Here is a 20,171-nt window from a genome sequence, read left to right as displayed (position 1 = left end):
GCAGCGGGGCGGGACGGCACCTGCAGGGTGCGTTCACTTACCAGGGTCCCGCTGGAGGTTTGTGTGCGGAGCTGTGCGAAGGCGTCGATATCATCTATGTAGGGCGTGCGCTCCGGTTTGTGTGTCGCTGCTTTGTGGTGCGCACACGCTTACATACAGTGCGTGTGTGTGTGTGTGTGTGTGTGTGTGTGTGTGTGATGGGGCCAAAGCCTGTGGAACACGGAGGCAGAGGACGCCCACGTAAACAAGTGGGTTCTGACACTCGTTCTAGACTTAGAACAATGAGGATGATTTCTCTACACCCACAGCTGCTGGCGTGTTCTGGCCTATCTGACAAGCTGTCATCTTTGAACAGCATTGTTCCCTCTGTTCTGCTGCATCTTAACAAATGGAGTCGACAAAACTGTTTGTGCAGGGAACGAGAAAAAAAAAAAAAAAATGTCGTAAGCTCCGCCATTGGCAATCATTTGAAAAGCCGTGTAAACATTTGTATGGAGTCTTCCTACACTGGTATTACTCATAGATCGCATGAGACGCAGCCCATGTTCCTCTAGGTTGGCGCTTTGGTCGTCACCATATACGTTTTTGGTAGTTTTTTTTGCACTCTTGCCTTTGGTATCTACGCGTGGCATAATTGCGCGAGCAGGTGGGGCAAAGCAGGACTTCATGCTCGGATTCCTTTTTTTAATGACTCACTGTTGTAATTAACTTACAATTGTGAGGACAGTCAGCCACGCCCCAAAGCACACCCTGATTTATGGTCAGCTGTACTCCAAATGAAACTAAACATCATGCTGAAATGAAGAAGACTTAAACTAGAGATGGAGACCATGAACTAAATCAATCAATTCACACTGTTTCAATCTAGTGAAAAGTCACATTCACTTAGACTCCTATTTTAGGAGTTGGCTGGTGAACATGGGATTCACCGCTGGGAATTCAAACTAAATCACGGTTCGGCTTATAAGAAACTACGCAAGATTAACAACTTCCCATTAACACAACTTCAAAACAACCCAAATTTGAGGGCTTCTACTGTAGAAATACTGTATGAAATAAATCGCTGAATCCTCATCATGCTGCTAGATGCCATGATGGTAATCCTTCATTCACATCACTGCAGAAAGCCGATGCTAACCAAGCAGTTCCCAAGCAGTGCTGTCGGCTACCGCCCTTCTTAAAAACAATAAGGTGCTTGTCTTTTAATGGCAAAGTGTCAGTTTTATTTGTCTGTCAACATTATTCAGTCTGAAAATGAACGCAACCTTCGAGCTGCTGAAGCGCTGCCAAGTCACAGCTGGCATCCGCTTGGAAGGTTTTTAAAGTTGGTTTAAAATGTGGGAATAAATTCAGATCACTGAGGGGAACGAAGGGACTACAGCTGCGTGTGTGAGTATTCGTGTGTTTGCGTGTGTTCTGCTTGCGTGTGTGTGAGTGTGTGCGTGTGTAGCGGCGTTAGTGGAAGGTCAGTGTGACACGAGCAACACTGCTTCATAAATAATGTAAAGCCATACAAGAATTAGACTTTGTAATTATACCTCTCCACGGCACTATGGGTGCAGTGGGTGCGTGTGTTTGTGTGTGTTTGTGTGTGTTTGTGTGTGTGTGCATTCGTATAATCTCTAATTAGCTCCGAGAGCGGACCGGTGGCTATAGAGTGTTTGCTGGAGCCGGGGATGAAGAAGGCAGCGCGGGGCTCAAAAGGCCGCGGCTCAGTAGTAGTTTTTGTGGTTCGGAGCAGGTTTACGCCTGAAGAAACAAACTCGCCAAAGGAATATGTGGGAGATAGGGAGAAAATCAGAAAGAGGGAGACAACATTTGCATGCACACAGGCTGAATGAACACGGGTGAAGCGTTCGCGTTCATAAAGTGTGTTTGGCAGTGAGTGTTAATCGCATTCATGCCTGCCTGGTCGGTCCCGGGTTCACGCCGCCACTTCCGACCGGAGACTCATCCTCAAACAGCACATGATATTTGGCCGCTACTCTACTGACATTTAGCGCTGACCGATGGGGGAAGTCACGTCACTCCAATTAGAGGGAACACTCCCCCGCACGGCGAGCGGTTACACAAAGCTCAGCTCCTCCCTGCAAATTTGCCGATGAATTATTGAAAAGGGCAACGCTGAGCACCTTCACGAGGTTGGCAAATTTGGCCGGCTGAACGGTGCGAGCTGCTCCGCTGGCTTCGAAGTTTAAGTTTAGATATTTGCTCAAAAACACGTTTGTCTACATTTTCCTTTGCAAATGACACCCAAAATAATCTGTCTACACTTTACAGATTCAGTAAAAAGCATTAAACGATGGGCTCCTGTGTGCAACTGGGAAGCCATTATTGTCAAATATCAAAATTTGCTTCTTTTTTTTTTTTTTTAAGGGACTGTTCTACTGCAGAACACAGTTGTCCTGGTTGCATACTGGTGCCTGACTCGTATCAAGCAGCAATAAAATGAAGCCACGGTGAAAATAAACGTGACCGGAGCAAAACTGCTTGTGTTTGAGAGGGTTACACGTTCGCTCTCTTTGAATACTGCAGAAAACCAAGAGACTTCAAACAGCTGTCTGAGGAAGGGGAAAGGTCACTGGTGTCATCTGAAAGTGACGGTGACAAACAACTTCGAGCAAACCCCAACCGAGGAGTCATTGCCACATGAGTCATGCTTCTCCACAGTAACGTCTCGTCAAACCACAGACAACAATAAGAGATGCGAGAGGAACATGTTGTTGTTTTTTTCGTACAAATCGCTACATGTTGTTCACAAGTTGAAGTTGGCTCTTGATATTCTGAAATATGGCAGCAAAGGGTGGCCCAGAAAAGAAAAAAGAAAACAATATCTAACTGCCTCAAAGACACGTCAGCAGGGGCGTTGTGAGAGCCCGGACGATCAATTGTGCATTAGGGTATCGAACACGCGTGTTCCTTTGTTCTCGACAGCAGCCACAGGAAAAACCAAACCGCAAACTCAGCCCATGATTGTGTTTCTGGATTCTTTCTTTCATAGATAGTTGAAGCCATCAGGACATTTATCTAAATGACTTCAACCCGGCAGATCTCATTTCCATTTTACCTTTTGTTGCATTTCAAAAGCTTCTTTCCAAGTCACTTGACAGCTGAATGGAACAACACGGCTACGCACCCACCCAGATGACTCCACTGCTCAATGCTGCGCCGGCTCCTGAAAGCGTGCGTGGGCCCCTTTCATGTGAAACCAAGAGTGTGCTGGCTGTCCCCGAGTGTTGATGGAAGCCACCGATGACAGAACGGTGGCGCCGGGTTGTTCTCCCCCGGCCCCTGACCCACCTAATTGGTTTTCAGTGTTTTAAAAAAAAAAAAAAAAAAAGGGGGGCAGACCGGCGAAGACGCCCGACCGCCGGTCGGAGCTGATTCCACATTCGGCTCCCTCCATCATTCACGGCCGACGAGCTGATGTTTCTGAAATACGCTCTCCGATATATAGAGAAACCAGATGTGCGCACACGGACGTATTCTGTGGAGGGTCGCTGTCAGGTGGTCATGCACGCAAACTTCCTCTGCACAAGCACACGCACTCTCACTTCAGAGTGCAGGGAAAGATGAGACGACCATCACACACAGCAAAGAGAATATGTGACCAAAAGGGGGGTTTCAGCAGTGCGCCTCTGTGTGAGAGTTATCGGATGCGTGTTTGAGAAAAGGAGATGGACATGTGTTTCTGCGTGCGTGCATGCGTGTGTGACGTTCAAATTCTTCATATCTTGCACAGACTATTCTGACAGTCCAGAAGTACAAACGCTGACATGAGTTCAGTGGGAGTTTTTTCGGCAAACAACACAGAAAAGGGCTTGCGCTCGTGATCAAAGTCGCAGAATAACCCGAGGAAACATCACTGTGAAATCCAAAGCCATTAAAAATAGGGCTCATGCATCCTTGTGCAAGTTCGTGGCGCGTGGGAAAAAGTAAATGTCAAACGTATAATGGACTCGGCGGCGTAAATGTTAAATTTAAATCACGCACAGCGTTTGACACGGAGCGTAAAACAAAACAGGATAAATGAAAAATAAAAAAAGTGTTGCTCGAGCTCCCGTTTCCTGTAAAACAAAAAAAGACTTTTTCCAGCTCGGTAAATAGGCCAAACTTCAAGACCCCCTGACGTAGCTGAACAAACAGCCTCTTTCACATCAAGATGTCAGCCGACGTGTGGGGAACGAGCTCCAACCACAACAAACGAGCAGCTCTTCCTTCCTTTCTCGCCTGCACCTGCGGACAGTCGTCGTCCCCCGAGCTCTGTTACAAAAGACACGGAAGACGCACACTTTCATCCCGGGCTACTGTTCCTCATGGCGCCGATCAAACATTTGCAAGAACTTGCTTTTGGACTTTTGACAGCGACGTCTTCCTCAGCCTGCCTGTCTGTCTGATCCTTTTTCTTCTTCACAACATGCTGCCGGAAAACAAAATGAGAAAGAATCGCATCAACGTGAGTTTTGTCAATAACCGCACGGCAACCTCCCTTTCATTCTCCGTCACTTCACTACTGCGATAGCGCTCCGAGCCGCAATAAGAGGGCTGTGGCTGCGAGCATCTGACAAGGAGATGATAAGTAAAGCGCTTACTCCTCCGTTCTCGCCCGGCTCCTCCTCTGTCATTTGGAAAAGAGTGGCAGTGCAGCAGCGGATCGCGGCAGCTAATGGCCGTAGAATACCACCGCTGCCACAGTGAGTAACACCGTTACTCAACATGCACCGACGTTAAGGGGAACATCTTTACATTTGAGGACGCAGCGGTTATTTCGCTGCTCCACCGCGCCCCCATAAATATCTGTGATCGGGCACAACGCCCGGGCGCCGATTTAAGAGAAGGAAGTAAGAAGGAGTGGGACTGGTCAGAGCTGTGGAGGCCCGGAGTCGCTCTCGGGAATGAGCTTCCTCTTGTGGACTCACAGCTGCTTTGTTTTCGGATTTCATGTCTAGTGGTTTTTGGCAGCTTCAACCAAAACACGCATCTGTACTCCTAGAAAGAAAAGGCCCGGGGCGCCTCTCCAGACGCATCCATCATTTCCACCTCCAAACAAATGACGGCCTTTGGAAAAGCTCCAGATCAGACACCTGGTGACTTCATGGAGTGGAGACGGAGTTCAGGCCTCTGGGGAGTTTGTTCCTCCTGCTCCAGAATATGGACCAGAATCCCTCATGACCGTAAGGTTTTAACAAGCAGCGGCATATTGAGTGAAGATCCTCCCTAAAAGGAAGATTTTACTTCATCATGATGTGGGTCTTATGTTTTGTGAAAAATGTGAAATTATCCGTTATTACACAGAGAAAGTGTGTGCGCTCAGCTATGGAAACAATGGCAGGTAGAAGCAGGGCAATCATTTGTAAAAAAAAACTAAAATTGAATTAATCTGCGGCTGTGTGATAATCTATTATTTGTTTCAGTAAAAATGTCTATTTTTGGGTTGCAGATGTTTTTCATTCACCGACTGTTATTTGGAGGGAAAACATTGATTTTCAATTTATTGATGAATAGTTTGACTAAACAATCTCTAGTTGCAGAACAAATCTTCCAGTTTGCCTTTTTATATGAATGTAAAAGTGTTGGGCTCAGTTTTTTTTGTCAGATTATGTGATCCCTTTTTCTTTGTGTCCCATTTGACGTTTGTTTAGCGAAGTGGCCATGTTCCCATGTTCACACAGTCCACACACCGGATAAATCTTCCCAAAAGTTAAGTAAGGATGCTACATGAAGCACTTACCTATTTGTGTATTCCCATCTGCATGCATCATTTGAATCAACTTAAACATTCAGATCAGAATGTATCCCTCTCTGTATACGTGGTTGCGTGTGTAGATGTGTGCGTGTGTGTGTGCACGCACGCTGTGTGTCCTGCGAAACCTTAAAGAAAGTGACATATCGGAGCGGCTTCCTGTATCAATAATTCATAGTGCGGGCCTGAAACAAAGAACCGAGTGTCGGGCTCTCATCCGACAGGCTACAGGGGAACCGACACGGCTGCTGATGCTGCAGACAGAACCGATCCGGGTAGCTGGGACCCGCGGCTAATAAGCGCCATTTCAGGCTGCGACGGTGGAAAACAGGAGACAAATAAAGGCTGTTTTCTATCCGTCTCTTTTCTTCTCCGCCGCGACACATTCTCTGACCCACATTATCAGACAGGGCGGCATGTAAGCAGGGCTCCAATGTGACTCACAGGGCCGTCTGCTCTGAAAACAAAGGCTCTTTCAACGGCATCTCCTTGTTGGTGCAAGACACCTGTAATCCCCCCCGCGCACCCACCGGGAGGACATTGCTGTAATATTCGGAAACCAAAGCCCCAACCGTGGTCAGAGGAAAGATGCGAGGTTTACACGGGCTGTCTGTTGAGGTTTGTGTCACCTTCTGCACGGGCCGCATGCACCGCTCTTAAAGAAACAGCTTCCACATCACTTTCTTTTGAACACTTAAAAGGTGGGGTGGTGGTCAAAGATGTTTTCATATTAGAGAAAGGCTACTCATTAGTTTATTTCTGAGATGTGTACCAGAATTCATCTTCTGTCGTGTATCACCGGAGTAATACTCTCTCTCAGCTCTGTTCCTCACCAACTCACAGGGAAAATATCTGCTTCTTAAGCTGCTGCAAGCTCCACTACGTTCCCCCGGTAGCGGTGTGCAGGTTGTGTGTTTTTCAATAACAACAGCAGCGTGTGGCGGCCTAAAGACAACAGATTGAACCAAAACTGTAAGACTGTGGGCCCGACTGCTAAACAAAGAGCCCCTGAAATACCCAAAACATTATCTTGAGTCAGTTGTGTTAGCGGCATAATCAGATGGCAGACCATCTGACTGGAGATCATCGCCAACCGTCTGAGTTACTTTTGTAAATAATGAATGTGTGTTACATGCAAAGTGGTATTGTGATGATAGCATCCTAACTAGAGGAGCCAGGGAGACGTATAAAGTCAGCAAACCGCCTCAGACATGTCGTTACACAGAGCAGACCAGGCTGCAGCAGCAGAACCTCACAGTGTACCGTACCAACATGAGCAAGGACCAGTTTATTACTGAACATATCACTTACTCAGCTTTTCATTTGCACTTCAGATTTCAGATCTGAAGGAATTTGGCAAAAAACATCTACTGGCTCTGGCTCCGCCAACGTGAAACGTTGCTACTTTTCTTTGTTTCACATCATTGTAAATGTAATTATAAAAGAAAATAAAAAAAGTTTAGCTAGTTAGTAAAAAAAAAAAAGGAATCTTGCATCCATAAACAGTGCACCTTCCCTTTTAAAGGAGCAGCGCGTGAGATCTAGTGGCATCTAGTGGTGAGGTTGCACGGCAACAACACAACATTCGGTTCATTGCCTTTACCAGGGTGTGCAGGCCACAAGAGGGTTAGGGTTGCCTTTGGGTACCTTCCAAAGGTCTCTTTAGGATCTTATCAATACGAGAGGCTACACATATCTGTACTAATTGTACATATTTTTTTAAAACCAACTCGGTTAAAAAGTGAAACCGCAGACGGACGATGCATGCTGTGCTTTCGCAAACGCAGTGGAGGTGAATGAGGGAAGACGATTGACTGAGTAATAGAATAACCTTTGCTTCACCTGGGTCACGTCAGCGTCTCTCCCTCGGCCTCTCTGAATGCTGACACACTACCACGTGTTGGTACTTGGTACCGACAGAGAGAGCAGAGCAGGAAATGTACAGAAATATGGATGTAGGTTTACATACTGTGCCGTCATGCCGCTAAGACGCTCCGGCGGCTCCACCGGGCCCTTCCTTACATCTGCTCCTGGGCGCCGCGGATTCACTACCCCATTATCGGTGGGACGCGTGTAATTGAAATGTTACATTTCGCTAATAGCAGGCGACACATGTGGTGCTGTAAACACACAAATTGTCATGGGCCTCAGCTTTCAACGTGATGTTTGCTCCAATTATCGCAAAGACAAATGAGCCCAGCAGATCCGGCGGGAGGGAGGGAGGGTGTTCATTAAGGTGTAAGAAGGAAATATTTTAAATAGAGGGGAGAGACGGCGAAAAGAGATGTTGGAATTATGGAAAACATACAGACGACAGATTGCAGAGATGGCGAGATATTGACAGAAGCAAATGGTACGGCCGAGACAATGACGGAGTGGGAAAAGTGGCCTTTCGTAACTGATGGAGGGATCATTTCCTATCTATTCATATGTCAGTGACTCATCCTTTAGAGAAGCTAAAAATAGCTTCCTCACTGGCTGCACCCACAGAGACACAATACTTCTCCCCTTATTCATTCTCCTCAACTCAAAGCCTGAGCCGCATTTAGAGCATTGTGGGGTAGAGGAGTGAGGGAGGAGTCGGGAGTGTTCACAGGTAAAGACGGATAAATATGTTTGCAGGGGGAAGAGAAAAGCTGTAATACATGGATGAGCATCAGAACATCTCCGTGGCAACATGTTTCCTGATGGAGGCCTGAGAGCTTACATGTACCAGAACGCTGAAGTATGTTCTTCAAACAGAAGCTATCTTCAACTACTTCATTGTTTATGTCTGCCTAAGGAAGGAAGGAAGGCTTCTGTAAACAGAATGTACACACAAAGATTTGTTTATGTGTGTGTGGCTATATGTATACACACACAGACATGTGCACACACACACCTTCAATAATCAAGGAAAAGCAAAATGGGACACGGAGTCCCACGAGAGCCACAGTCCAACAGAGGAAATGATCAGCAAAGAAATAATAGCGTGTTTTTTAAACGCGTGCAATATATTATATTTAAATGGCACCTGACTAAGAGAAAATATAAGACAATAAATGTCTGGAAATAGCTTGGTGCGTTCACTTTGTTTGTTCACACCTCCCACACTTCCTAGAGGGAGGGTGCGAACACTGAAAAGGAGACAAATCACATTAAGCACCTTAAAAAAGCGGTCGAACCCTGAATTGGGATGACTGGAGCAGGCAGTTTGTCCGTGGGCAGCGAGAGCTCTGCCTCTGCACACGATTTACTCGAGGCTTACTGTTTACAAGACTCCCAGCTCAACCCCAGCCTCTCAACTCCCGTATCCAGGCCAAGCCTGCACCATCGAGGAGGACAAATCGCAAAAAAAAAAAGCTTGCCGTGCAAATTTAAAAGCACACAATTTGGGACAATACCTTGAAATGTATTGAACAAGTGTGCTTATTAACTGATGACATAAAAGATCACAGAAAGAAGCACTGGTGACAGAAAGTTGAGTTGGCAATGTGGTTTTCTTGAAACAAAAAATGGAATATTCATGTCCAGAAGTTAATGTTGTTACGGTTAAAACCATATTTTCACCCACGCACTTCCTAAAAATTGCTACTCGAGTATCTTCTTAAACCAAAGATGGATCATCGTGTTCACGCTTGATGCTGCAGAGCCAGAGAGACCCTCGCCGAGCCAACGCAAGCAACGAATTGTTGCGGCTGCTTATACCGTCGCCTGGTACGGAAAGAGAGGCCTCGGCCGCCAAGCCCGTAAACCCTGTCTTCCATCACCGGAGCCGGCAAACGGCGTTCCAGCCGACGAGCAGACGCCACGGGAGCGCTGTGACTGAACGTGGCGTGAAAACGTGCAATCTGATGGTGATGATCAACAAGTGATCGAAGTCTCTTCCTCCAAATTTCACCTCAGAATTTGACCCGCTATACCACGTGACTCTCGGAGAGCTTCGGGGGAAAAAAAGCTGTGTCGACCCTCAATCTTCTAAATGCGTGCGGCGTTGCTTAAATGACAGCCGAGGCCGACGCCAACGTCTGGTAGTGCGGAGCCTCGCCCAACCACCGCTGTGCCAGCTTCCACGATAAGTGGCACTCAACCCCTCCAGCAAAGGGCTCCGGTTTCGAAATAGTGTGCGTCTTAATGTATTAGCTTGGCAAGCGGTTGGAATGCGGGGGTGGAGGGTGGTGGTGGTGGTGGGGGGGGGGGGGGGGGGGGGGGGGGCGGGTGTCTCGCACAAGACGAGTAACGGCCGCTATTCAGGACTGCAGGGCCGGTTGTTCCCACTACGTGGCGGAGCTCGGGGATCGCCAGGGCAGCCGGCCGGTGGCCCCGTGGTATGTAGACGCTGTCGCTCTCATGCACAAGGACAGAGGAGGAGGCCGGGGGAGAAAATGTGTGTCTGTGTGAGAGAAAGACAGTCGGGTGAGTTTACAGTACAGCTCGCAGGAGATGATGTCGCATGCCCCTTCGATAAAGTAAGAATTAACCATAAACATGGTGTCATCAACAAACACGCTGCAGTTATGATGCATCATTATATCTTTCTGCAGAGCCGTTTCCCTCCCTTCCCTTTTGTACTCAGATATTTGTTTAGTTATTTAGAATTGGGTTGGGGGGGATTTAGGGTTAAGAACTAAAGTGTGAGTCGGGGGAGACAAAATGTAAAATCTGTAAAAGTCGAATGTATAACTACACTCTGCTTTTGATAATAAACATAACTTACTAAAAAAAAAAGAATTGGAATTTGGAACATTTTGGAATGTAACCATTAGGCTCGTTTTGAACTGATTCCTTTAGTAATATGAAAACAAGAATTTGAGGATTAAAAAAATCCTGTTTATAAACCTCATGATGAATGATGCATTTACACTGCATTCTATAAACACAACAGAGGCACAATATTCAACGATTCACAGCCAACCCACATTGTATTCTTTAATTCCCCTAATGACCGGGACACTGAGGATCAACACAATACGTATTGAGGGACGCGGCGGACCGTACCGAAAGGTCTCCGTACCAAAGCAGGGACGAGCAGGTACCCAGAGAGCGTCTTCTGAAGCAGCTCTTTTAACTTCCAACTAGACGACTGAATCCAAGAGGTGGGTGTTCACTGAGACTCTCGTGACAATTTGTTGACACAGGCGAAGGAAGAACTTTGCGCCCTATCATTGCATTCGGGATGACAACCCACTCATTATAATCATTACTCAAAGGACGGGAAGAAGCCTAAAGCTCGTATCCGTCCATCGCCGTTATATCCCGTCTCTGCGTGTTGCAGGCGGACAAAGACGGCCGCTGTCAGCACAAGAAAGAACACCACCATGAAGAACAATGCTCGGATCAGAAATATCTGCATCAGTACAGATATTCTGCCTTTAAATGAACAGCATTTCTTCCCTGTGTGTGTGAATACAAGTCAACTTCCTCTGGAATGAATGGACGTGATTGGGCTCCGTGCTTCTGCAATCAGTGCGTCTTGTTCAAACTAATATAGATTCCCCACTCTGGCACGGTTCATCCAAGAGGCAGAGCAGCCTCTCCCAAATAAACTCCAACAACACACACACACACACACACACACACACACACACACACACACATCTGAAATTAGAGTCTTAAGCGCTCGCTCACCACCGCTACCGGCTACGGCAAAGCAGCGCCACGTTATCAGGGGATTAATGATTACTTCACAAACTGCGTGTGAGACAAACCGAGGCTGAATCCTCCCCCAGAGAAAGAAAAGCTGATCACAGGACTCTGAGACGTGAGGAGGGAGGGACGTTAAATCAACGAGAATTAAATGGGAGTCGCGGTTGGATTCGGGGGGGGGGGGGGGGGGGGGGGGTGCTGATCGCTCCCCTATCTGGGCGTCAAGGCATCGACATCCAAACATCCCCGAATCCCCCGGGCGCCTTTTGAGAAGCAAAAGAATGTGGGAAAAGGACTGGCTGGGGGAAAACAGGAGAGCAGGTTAGGGGAGATATAGAGAGTGTTTAATAGAGGGGGTCGACTCAATGGGTGCCCCCCCCACCCCTCCCCACGCAGAAAAGGCATGACATCATCGCATGGCAAGGAGCCGGAGAGAGAGAGAGAGAGAGAGGGACGAGAGCACCCACAGTCGCCCATTCCGCCTCTCGGGGCCCAAAGGATAAGAGCCCGACAATGCACCCCCCCCAATTAATGGCACCCCCAGATCCCACAGGAGGAAACAAATCACCAGTGGGAACGGCGGAGGTCGAGGGGAGAGACGGAGAAAATAGACACAGGGAGGGAGATGAAGAGAGAGAGCCAGAGAGAAAGGGAGACCCTTAAAAAGATGTGCACACAAAGCAACAAAGCATCGTGGGACATGTAGAGCAAGGCAAGTGGAGGTGGAGGACAAAGCCGCCTTTGTCCCGGCGGGCTGGTGGGTGGTTCGGCGCGAAGGATTTCAACGCGGCGGCTTTTACATCAGCGCTCCCCGATGTATTGATCGGGATCCTGTAATCCCTCCCGCGATCAATGGAAAAAAAAAAAAAAGAAAAAGGTTGGATCGACTCCTTCCCCCCCCGCCCCCCCCGGGGGGCCTAGCGGGCACGCTGAAGGACGGGGGCGGGGCTTGGCGTCACTAGTCGAGGGAGCTTACGAAAGTCGCGCTCCCAGTTTTTGGGCCCGTCTGACCAGGGGGGGGTTGAGCCGGCCCGGGAGGGACGTTCAGGGACCCTCCGAACACAGCACCTCCTGGCGGGAGTCAAGCGGGGCGCGTGATTGCATCCCTCGATGAATAAAAGCACTCGATCCCTGCGTTCCCGCGCTGAGGCAAAAAGAGCTTCCGCTCCTCCGCGATTACAACTCCGCCGCTGGATGCCAGAACAGAGGAAATAAATTAGAATGACAAGAGGGGGAAGTCTTTCATGTCTGAGGCTTTGACAACAAACAAACACGAAAACAAGCAGGCTCCCACACACTAGAATAAGTTGGCTCGTGATTTGGGGAGCCAGCTGGGGACAACTTGACACAAGATGGAAGATTCGCTCATGAATAAGTCACAAATAAAAGAAGAGGAAGAAGGAACTGCGCCGTGACGTTTATTTTTGGGATCAATAAAAAAAAAAAAAAGAAAGAGGAGGATGTCGGAAAAAGAGGCAGGGGAAGTGTTGAAGTAGAATGAAGCTCGTGCGAAAGAGGGAAACAGAGTGATAGGACTGTGATCCGTCTGACAATTCAGAGGCACTTGTGTGAATGAGAAAAGTTGGCAGCAGGACTTGTGCTCCGCCTATGAGGGAATATACTGTGAAACGAGAGCGAGCCGTCATTTAAGTCAGACGCGTCACTGGAAGCACACTGAGCTACTTTGGCGTCGCGTCCAAAGGGTACAGCCAGGGAGGAAACGCTTATTCTCTGCAAGAAATGAAATCTATCGATTTGGTCGTCCAATGTGACATTTGAAAAAACAAGAACTGAGTGCAGTTTGAGATGCACAAGAGTTTACTTGTTAATTCAATGTGTGCTGGGGCGGGGGGGGGGGGTGCTGCTTACCTTTAGCCTTTGACCTCCCTGGCAGACAGGATACATCAGGGAAAGGCTGCGACCGACTTTGTTGATCATTTTTATGATGGCGAGAATAATTAATTGGACCCACCCAGTGATGCATTATATAACAAACATTTCATAAAACTGCAAAAACTAAAAATCCCATTTTAGAGAAAAGTCTACAAAGTAGTTCTCAAGTTCATTATCAACTTTGAATTTTTTCCCTCCTGACGACAGCGGCTCCCCGTCTCTGTTCACACGTTTTGATTGAAATGTCCGAGGGCCGCTGGCGAAACACCAGAAAAATCACATATGGATTCCGACTTGAAGCTACATTCAGTCCACCATCCCCGTCTGCGGCTTTGAAACCCCAAAGGGCTTCGCGGTATCAATTCTCATCAAGTCGGTCCACAGCCATCAGTTAAACATTTCCTTTGAAGTCGGAGCCAGCGAGCGGCGGCGACATCACTCGCTGGCTCGTCGCTGCGCGGCCACGCGAGATGCTGAAGTCAGTGGTGGATGTCGCGAGCGGATGTTCTGTATTATAAATGTCAACCGCCTCTTGTTTGGCGGACCAGTGGCTCGTTTTAATGCCACAGGACGCGCAGAGACAGAAAGGGGGTGAGGGGGAGAGAGGGAGAGGGAGGGAGGGAGGATTTCAACTCTCAGGCTGGAAGCGACATCAGAGTGTCTACTTATGAATAAAAAAACAAGATGGATACCGAGGGACAGAAGAGGGCGAAGGCAACCGAGAGAGTGAGCCAGCGCTCGGGGCCCCCGGTCCAAGTGGGCGCGCTCGTCGCAATGTCGCCCACAGCGTCACCGCGTTTTCGATACCTCTGGTTTTAGCATTTCGGCTGCCGCCATCTCGGGTTTTTTTTTTTTTTCCAACCAGAAGTGACGCTCGAGGTTGTTGCTACCAAAAAGCAACCGGATGCCTGATTGAGTGGTTTTGGGTGTCATACAATACTGAGGATGCTCTTACAGCGGTCCGTGTCGCATGTCCCTGTGAGTGATGCTACGCAGCCATTCAAAGCGACAAAGACCGACTGTGCCACATGTGTTAGGTACTGTGGAGAAGGTGATACCCTCTCATTAAAAGCATCCTCATTATCTCAGCATCAGACCCCGGATCTGTTCCCTCTGATACCTGGACGTTTTTACTGCGATAGCATGTGTTCTTGATGCTGCAGAGTCTACGCCCAATACTTTAAGACTAATGGCAGTCATGATTACCTTGATCATATATGTCATGTTTTATTCATAATATGCCTCTTATTATCTTATTTTTAGCAACCATTTGCTTGTTCTCGTTTGACTTATTTATTAGTTAGCAGCTCTGTCAGTTCTCAGGACTTTAAATTGCTGTGCTCTCAATCAGGCTTCTTCAACCCCATCTCAGATAATTGTTGCGTTTTTGGCACAGAAGCAGATGTGTTATCGTACAAAACCAATCATTTGGTCTCAGTGTGTATCTCTTGCGTAATCTTTGTGTGTCGTGTTGTGTGTGAGGTCTCCTTTTCCTCAGCAAAAGACAGTAATTGGGACAGACTTAACGTGACCGATTAACTGCACAATAACTGTAAATGTGTGTGCCAGTGAGTCGTGTGTGAGCCACTCACTGCTGCAGGAAGCCACGTTTTCTCTTCGGGGCCCATCTTCCAGGCACAAAGACCACATCTCTTCAGACAACACACCTCAGAATTAAAAAGGGAAATTAAATCGTGTGGGCCTACTTCTGTTACAAGGTCTGAGCAGTTGGGAAAGAACTGGTCGGGATATTGTGCACACAGATAAAAGCACACACTCCTGGTGCTTTCATGTTGTTAATGAAAGGGAAGCTCTGCACACCATGGACACAACTGGAGAGACTTTCCAAACAGCAAATCCTTCTACTATGATGCCATTAATACACAGTTCACATCTAATTAAAACGCTCTCTGTCTGTCCAGATGTCTCATATCTAGGGAACCATTGATCCGATCTACTTCACATTAGCCGGGGACCCGGGGGAGTGCTTCTGTCGAGTCAGTGCACGAGAATATCCCCAGCATGGAGGTGGGGATGGAGGCGGGGCCTCGGCGCTGACGAGCGCGCAGCCTACAGGAAGCAGATCCAACCAGTGTAACCATGAGGACCTTTTCCCTCAGTGAGACTGTATCTTCCTCCTGCAAGACCCGATAATCACTTATACAGCTAATGAAGTTACTACTAGCTAAATAAATCTGCTATTTAGAGAAATAATTTGGTCAAATCAGTGAATTTGTTTGTATTTTCAGGTGCGTTTTGAAGGATTTGAGGGCCGATGCGTTCACGGTCTCACTCTCACCCTTTCTCTAACTGAATTGAATTGGCTGGGATAGAAGAAGTTGACTCACTCAAACCTTTTTTTAACACTACATTACCATTTTACTTGTGAAGAGCGAAAAAGGAGCATTATGCAAATTAACTTCAACTTACCCAGCGTCTATTCAACAGCAGGAACCTACAACGTCGAATAAAAATGCTTCATATTTAAATTGTTATATTTATTAAGTCAATTTGCAACGTAACCCTGGAACATCTCTCTGTTAACACAATTAACTATAAAGGAAATGTTCACAAATCCCCCACAGGTTCCAATGTTGAAGTACATCCTTCTCTGCAGCGCTTTCCACCCTCAACTCGGTTGTCATCCTCCAGTTCCACTCATCTCGAGCGACGCAACAGGTCTCGTGTCATACGTATAATAATTGAGGCCATTCCTTCCGATCCTTAGGAGGATAAACCGGAGATCTCCCCCTTGAAACAATAAGCGGCGCGCTCGTGTGTGTGTGTGTGTATATAAAGACGCAGATGTAACTTTGCACTCAAGCCGATACAAATTCAGTTTCGGCACACAGCAGCTCCTCTGGGCGAGCTGTTATACACAGACTACTGCATGGAAGCAGAAACATGGGGGGGCGGGGGGGGGTTCATAAAGAACAAATCCCCCAGACAATAAATGAAGAAACACCTAAACATGAAAGCGTCCCCCTTAATTGTTCGGATGTGTTGTCTAACATGTCCTCCAATGCACTGTAGATATGATGTGTCACATATGGTTTAGTGAAGGAGATGTGAAGCTCCATGGCGGTCCTCCTCGGGGAGGGTGTTAATGAAGCAGGCGGCCGGTCAGATGGGGGAGTCTCCGACTCTCTGCTTGGGTTCCAGGCAATCAACCCTCGCCTGTTCCTCCTTCCCCTTCATTTTCTTTCCTTTATCCTCTTCGTCATCCTTCTTTTACTCCCTATGTGTCTTCAGCTCATGTCCCCCGCCCCTCCCTTGACCTCCATCGCCTGTTATTCTGTTATTTTGCCTCTTTTTTTATCAGATTTGTCTTCCCTGCTTTGTATTGACAGTGAGCACCGATGGTGTTGTGAATCTACCTCGTAATTAGCATCTCTCTCGTGCAGCTGAATTTCATTGTATTCGCAACTAATTTACTCCTCAGTCATGGGAGCAGCAGTGTTTTGACATTCGGGGGAAAACTGCACCGAGCGATTCTCAGAGAGTTTGGAGGGAAACAAACTCGCTGTCAGGAAAACGTAACGCGAAAACACAGGAGGAAATGTCAAAAGTAAAAACTGTATTAACACAAAGTGAAGCGAGGTATCCTCCCCATCTCTCAGATCCTTTACTCCCAGGGACGCTGCCCGACCTGCGAGGCAACAGTGCCCCCTGCAGGAGGACACAGGAGGTGAACCGCAGAGATGTTCAGATGTTCAGTGAAGTTGGTCCCTCTACTCTTTTAACCAGCCCCCCCCCCCACAGCAATCTCCTCCCACAAGGGGAATTGTGTAAGTGGATTTAAATAAATTAATGCCTCTTCTGCCAGCCTTGGGAAAACACAGCAGAAAATAGCCCAAAACAAAAACAGAATAAAATAAATCACAAACACTGTCACGTTGTGAGGGATGAAGAAGAACCTCTAGCTCAAGCCTTTAGGCCTGCATTTAGGACGACAGCGATTTGAATACGTCGTCCCAAATTCCACGTTTAGGCTGAGCCGGCATTCTCTGGGGACTGAATACAAAGCAGCGAGCAAGGAAGACACTTGACTAGTGAGCTGGAACAATGCTATCCAGGCTCCGGGGATAATCAGTTCCTCCATTTTGAGACCAAACCTGCTTTGAAAAGCAAGCGGCCATAACTAAAAAAAAATTTAAATAAACATCCAGCTTCCGCACCAATAAACAGCAGCCCTGTGCGGCATTTACAATCTTCAGAAAAATCACAAATATTTGTAGCATCAAGGGCACTTCTCATCTCACCGTCTCATCTCACTAAGTATTTGGCCACATCGGAGGTTCTTAGAAGAAATGAAACAATAAGTCGGAGTAAGACACGGCCCATGAGGTCTTGGCTATTGGAGGAACTACAAAGCATTAGCTAATTGGGATCCAAACAAACTCCACTGAATACCAATGAATGGGAACGGGGAAACGCTGCAGTGGAAGATCTACAGTCAAAACCATATTTGTTTCATGTTCCCTCGGTGCCGTTCTTCTTTTCTTCATACAAATATTTAGGGCACGACTTAATTAGAGCGCTGCACCAAGATCCCCTTTGTAATGTGCTGCTTTAAATTGACTCCATGCATAGAATGTGTGCCTATATAAGCATCACTAACGACCACCATAAGACGAGCATCCAGACCCAAACTAAATGTATTGTCAACCAGCCGGGACACTGAGCACATACACACTTAAAGCTGGTCGCCTCCTATAAACGCACATGCCGTCCAATTGTAGCTACAGAGAAAGTCTCCCAAGAGAACAAAAAAAAAAAACCCTGGAGGTTTCCACTAACAAGCTCCCGGATCTCTGGTCTTTACACTACGGTTCCTCTGCAGCCAGATGTGCGTCTACCTCTGGGTCAAAACAGACACCAGAGGGATTACCATCAATTAGCAAAGACAGACAGGCAGAGTGGAGATGCTGCTCCTTCGGCACGAGCGCAGAACAGTTCTCTGTAATCACACGTTGTGGATAATGTTTTTTTTAGAGGTTTCTTCTTTTAAATATATATATAAATATAAATATATGTGTGTGTCTGTCAGTTCATACCTCAGAGTTGTCATTGCGAAGCCCCAGTTGGAGGACGGCGCTGGGGGACTTCAGTCGGGCTTGGCTGGACTGGGCCATCTGCAGGTTCAACTGCCAGCCGACGTACTGCAGCTGCAACGCACAAACGCAGCCACTCGAGGCCATTTAACAGATGCCAATCGACACATTTGAAAAGCAGTTTTCCCAAGAAATAACGTCCCGATTTTCTTCGGATATGTGTATATTGATGTTGTATTAAGCCTTTTTACCCATAATCTCACCATTTGACTCTCGTTCCTATCGTTTAATTCCCACAGAGCTCTTGAGAAGCACGATATCACTGAACTTTAAAACCTAATAAGATAGTAGAGAACACTGTGATGTCACCCAATGTCATCCAAATCCCAAAAATATTCAATTTACTATAACGTAAGACAAGCAGACTACCCTCCATTATTGTTATAGCTGCAGACATTTTATTTATACATAATCAATTAACAAAATCTTGCAGATTTTTGTTCTAGATTTTGACTTCTCGGTTTATTCATGATAACAAGTGATTTTCTAACTTGTTTGTCCCTTTTTTATGAAGAAACATTCCTGTAGTTGGAGTGTTCACAGGTCATTAACGGCTTGTTGGCTGCCCGTGGACTGATGACCTCGACCTGAACTCAGAAGCAGCCGCTGTACTACAACATTGAATATGGTAATTATAGGCCTTAAATTGAACTCTGTGGAACTTTTCCTTATCTCCCCAAAGTTTTAAGATACCTCGTGTCCAAGCTGTCAGACCATAACTCTCAGCCAGCTGTAGCTGCGGTGTGATAGATAGACAGAGTCAAGGCGCGCCGCTGAAGTGTTTTATGATGCAGGCAGAGGCCGTGATAATAAACCATGTGTGACTTATTGGGCCTGGATGCTCCCAGAGCATCAGAAGACAGGTGTGAGGTGGGGGAAGGCCGGGCCACCGTCATACCACCGGAACAGCGTCCGCATTAGCAGGAATAAACATTGCAGACAGATGATATCTCGCTTATTATCATCGGGGAATACATAAATGTTCCGCCAGCGTGATTTATGTCTGCGTGTTGTGCTCCGCTGTCTTCCTATTTTGGTGGGTGTGTTGTTTGGCACAATGCCAGCAGCAGTCATTTAAAAAAAAGAAAGAAGAAAAGCAAGCAGGTAACCAAAAGGTGTCCTCACTGTTCACCGCAGACAAAGACAAATTTCTTAATTCTCCTGAAAGCAGCATCGTTGATTAAAACAGCAGCGGGGCAAATCAATCAGACCACCGGCAGAGAGCAGCGGTAAGAATAACCTCCTGTCGAGTCCAGCCGGGAAAGCCAATTCCAAAGAGCAGCGCACCTCAACAAAGATCGTTATGGAGAGAAATTGATCTCCGAGGCATTTAAAGTTTGGACGTCAGAGTCTTGCACCAGCAATTCTAAACGCGACATCCATTTGTGGATCGCAGGCTCAAAACGGCACACACAAATGCAACGGAACGCCCCATGACACGTGATTTGTGCAATGAATAAATACAAACACAGGATATATATAGGTGGAACGCTTCAGTTGGGTTAGATTTATTTATTGTATTGTCTCAACTCAGTTGGTATTTGTGTGTTACGCATTTGTGAAAAGCGAAAAATTACCCTCAAAACACATTTGTCAATGTTGTTTTGTTGCACTCCGGGTTAGCGTACAAATGTGTATTTATTTATGTTGGGATGACCTGTCCCTTTAACATCTAGTTCGATCTATGTCTAATTGGTAGCAACACTAGCAGAACAGTTTAGAAAAGTTACGTTAAGGCAGAGGTCGTTTCCGGGATCAATGGCTGCCACGGCCTTCTGCTGGCAGGAACAAATCCA

General features: G+C 47.0%; 1 protein-coding gene across 1 annotated transcript in view; it reads right to left on the bottom strand.

Annotated features, from left to right (window-relative positions):
- commd10 (COMM domain containing 10) overlaps window positions 1–20,171 on the bottom strand; it is a 47,315-nt gene that overhangs the window by 24,255 nt on the left and 2,889 nt on the right. The window contains exon 5 of the mRNA XM_040196196.2: window positions 18,319–18,429. Within this exon, the coding sequence (XP_040052130.2) occupies window positions 18,319–18,429 (111 nt within the window). The remainder of the gene's footprint in view (window positions 1–18,318; window positions 18,430–20,171) is intronic.

The sequence above is a fragment of the Gasterosteus aculeatus genome, chromosome 13 (assembly GCF_964276395.1).
Source record: "Gasterosteus aculeatus chromosome 13, fGasAcu3.hap1.1, whole genome shotgun sequence".
Classification (NCBI taxonomy): Eukaryota; Metazoa; Chordata; class Actinopteri; order Perciformes; family Gasterosteidae; genus Gasterosteus; species Gasterosteus aculeatus.
This window is presented reverse-complemented; position numbering and strand designations above follow the sequence as displayed.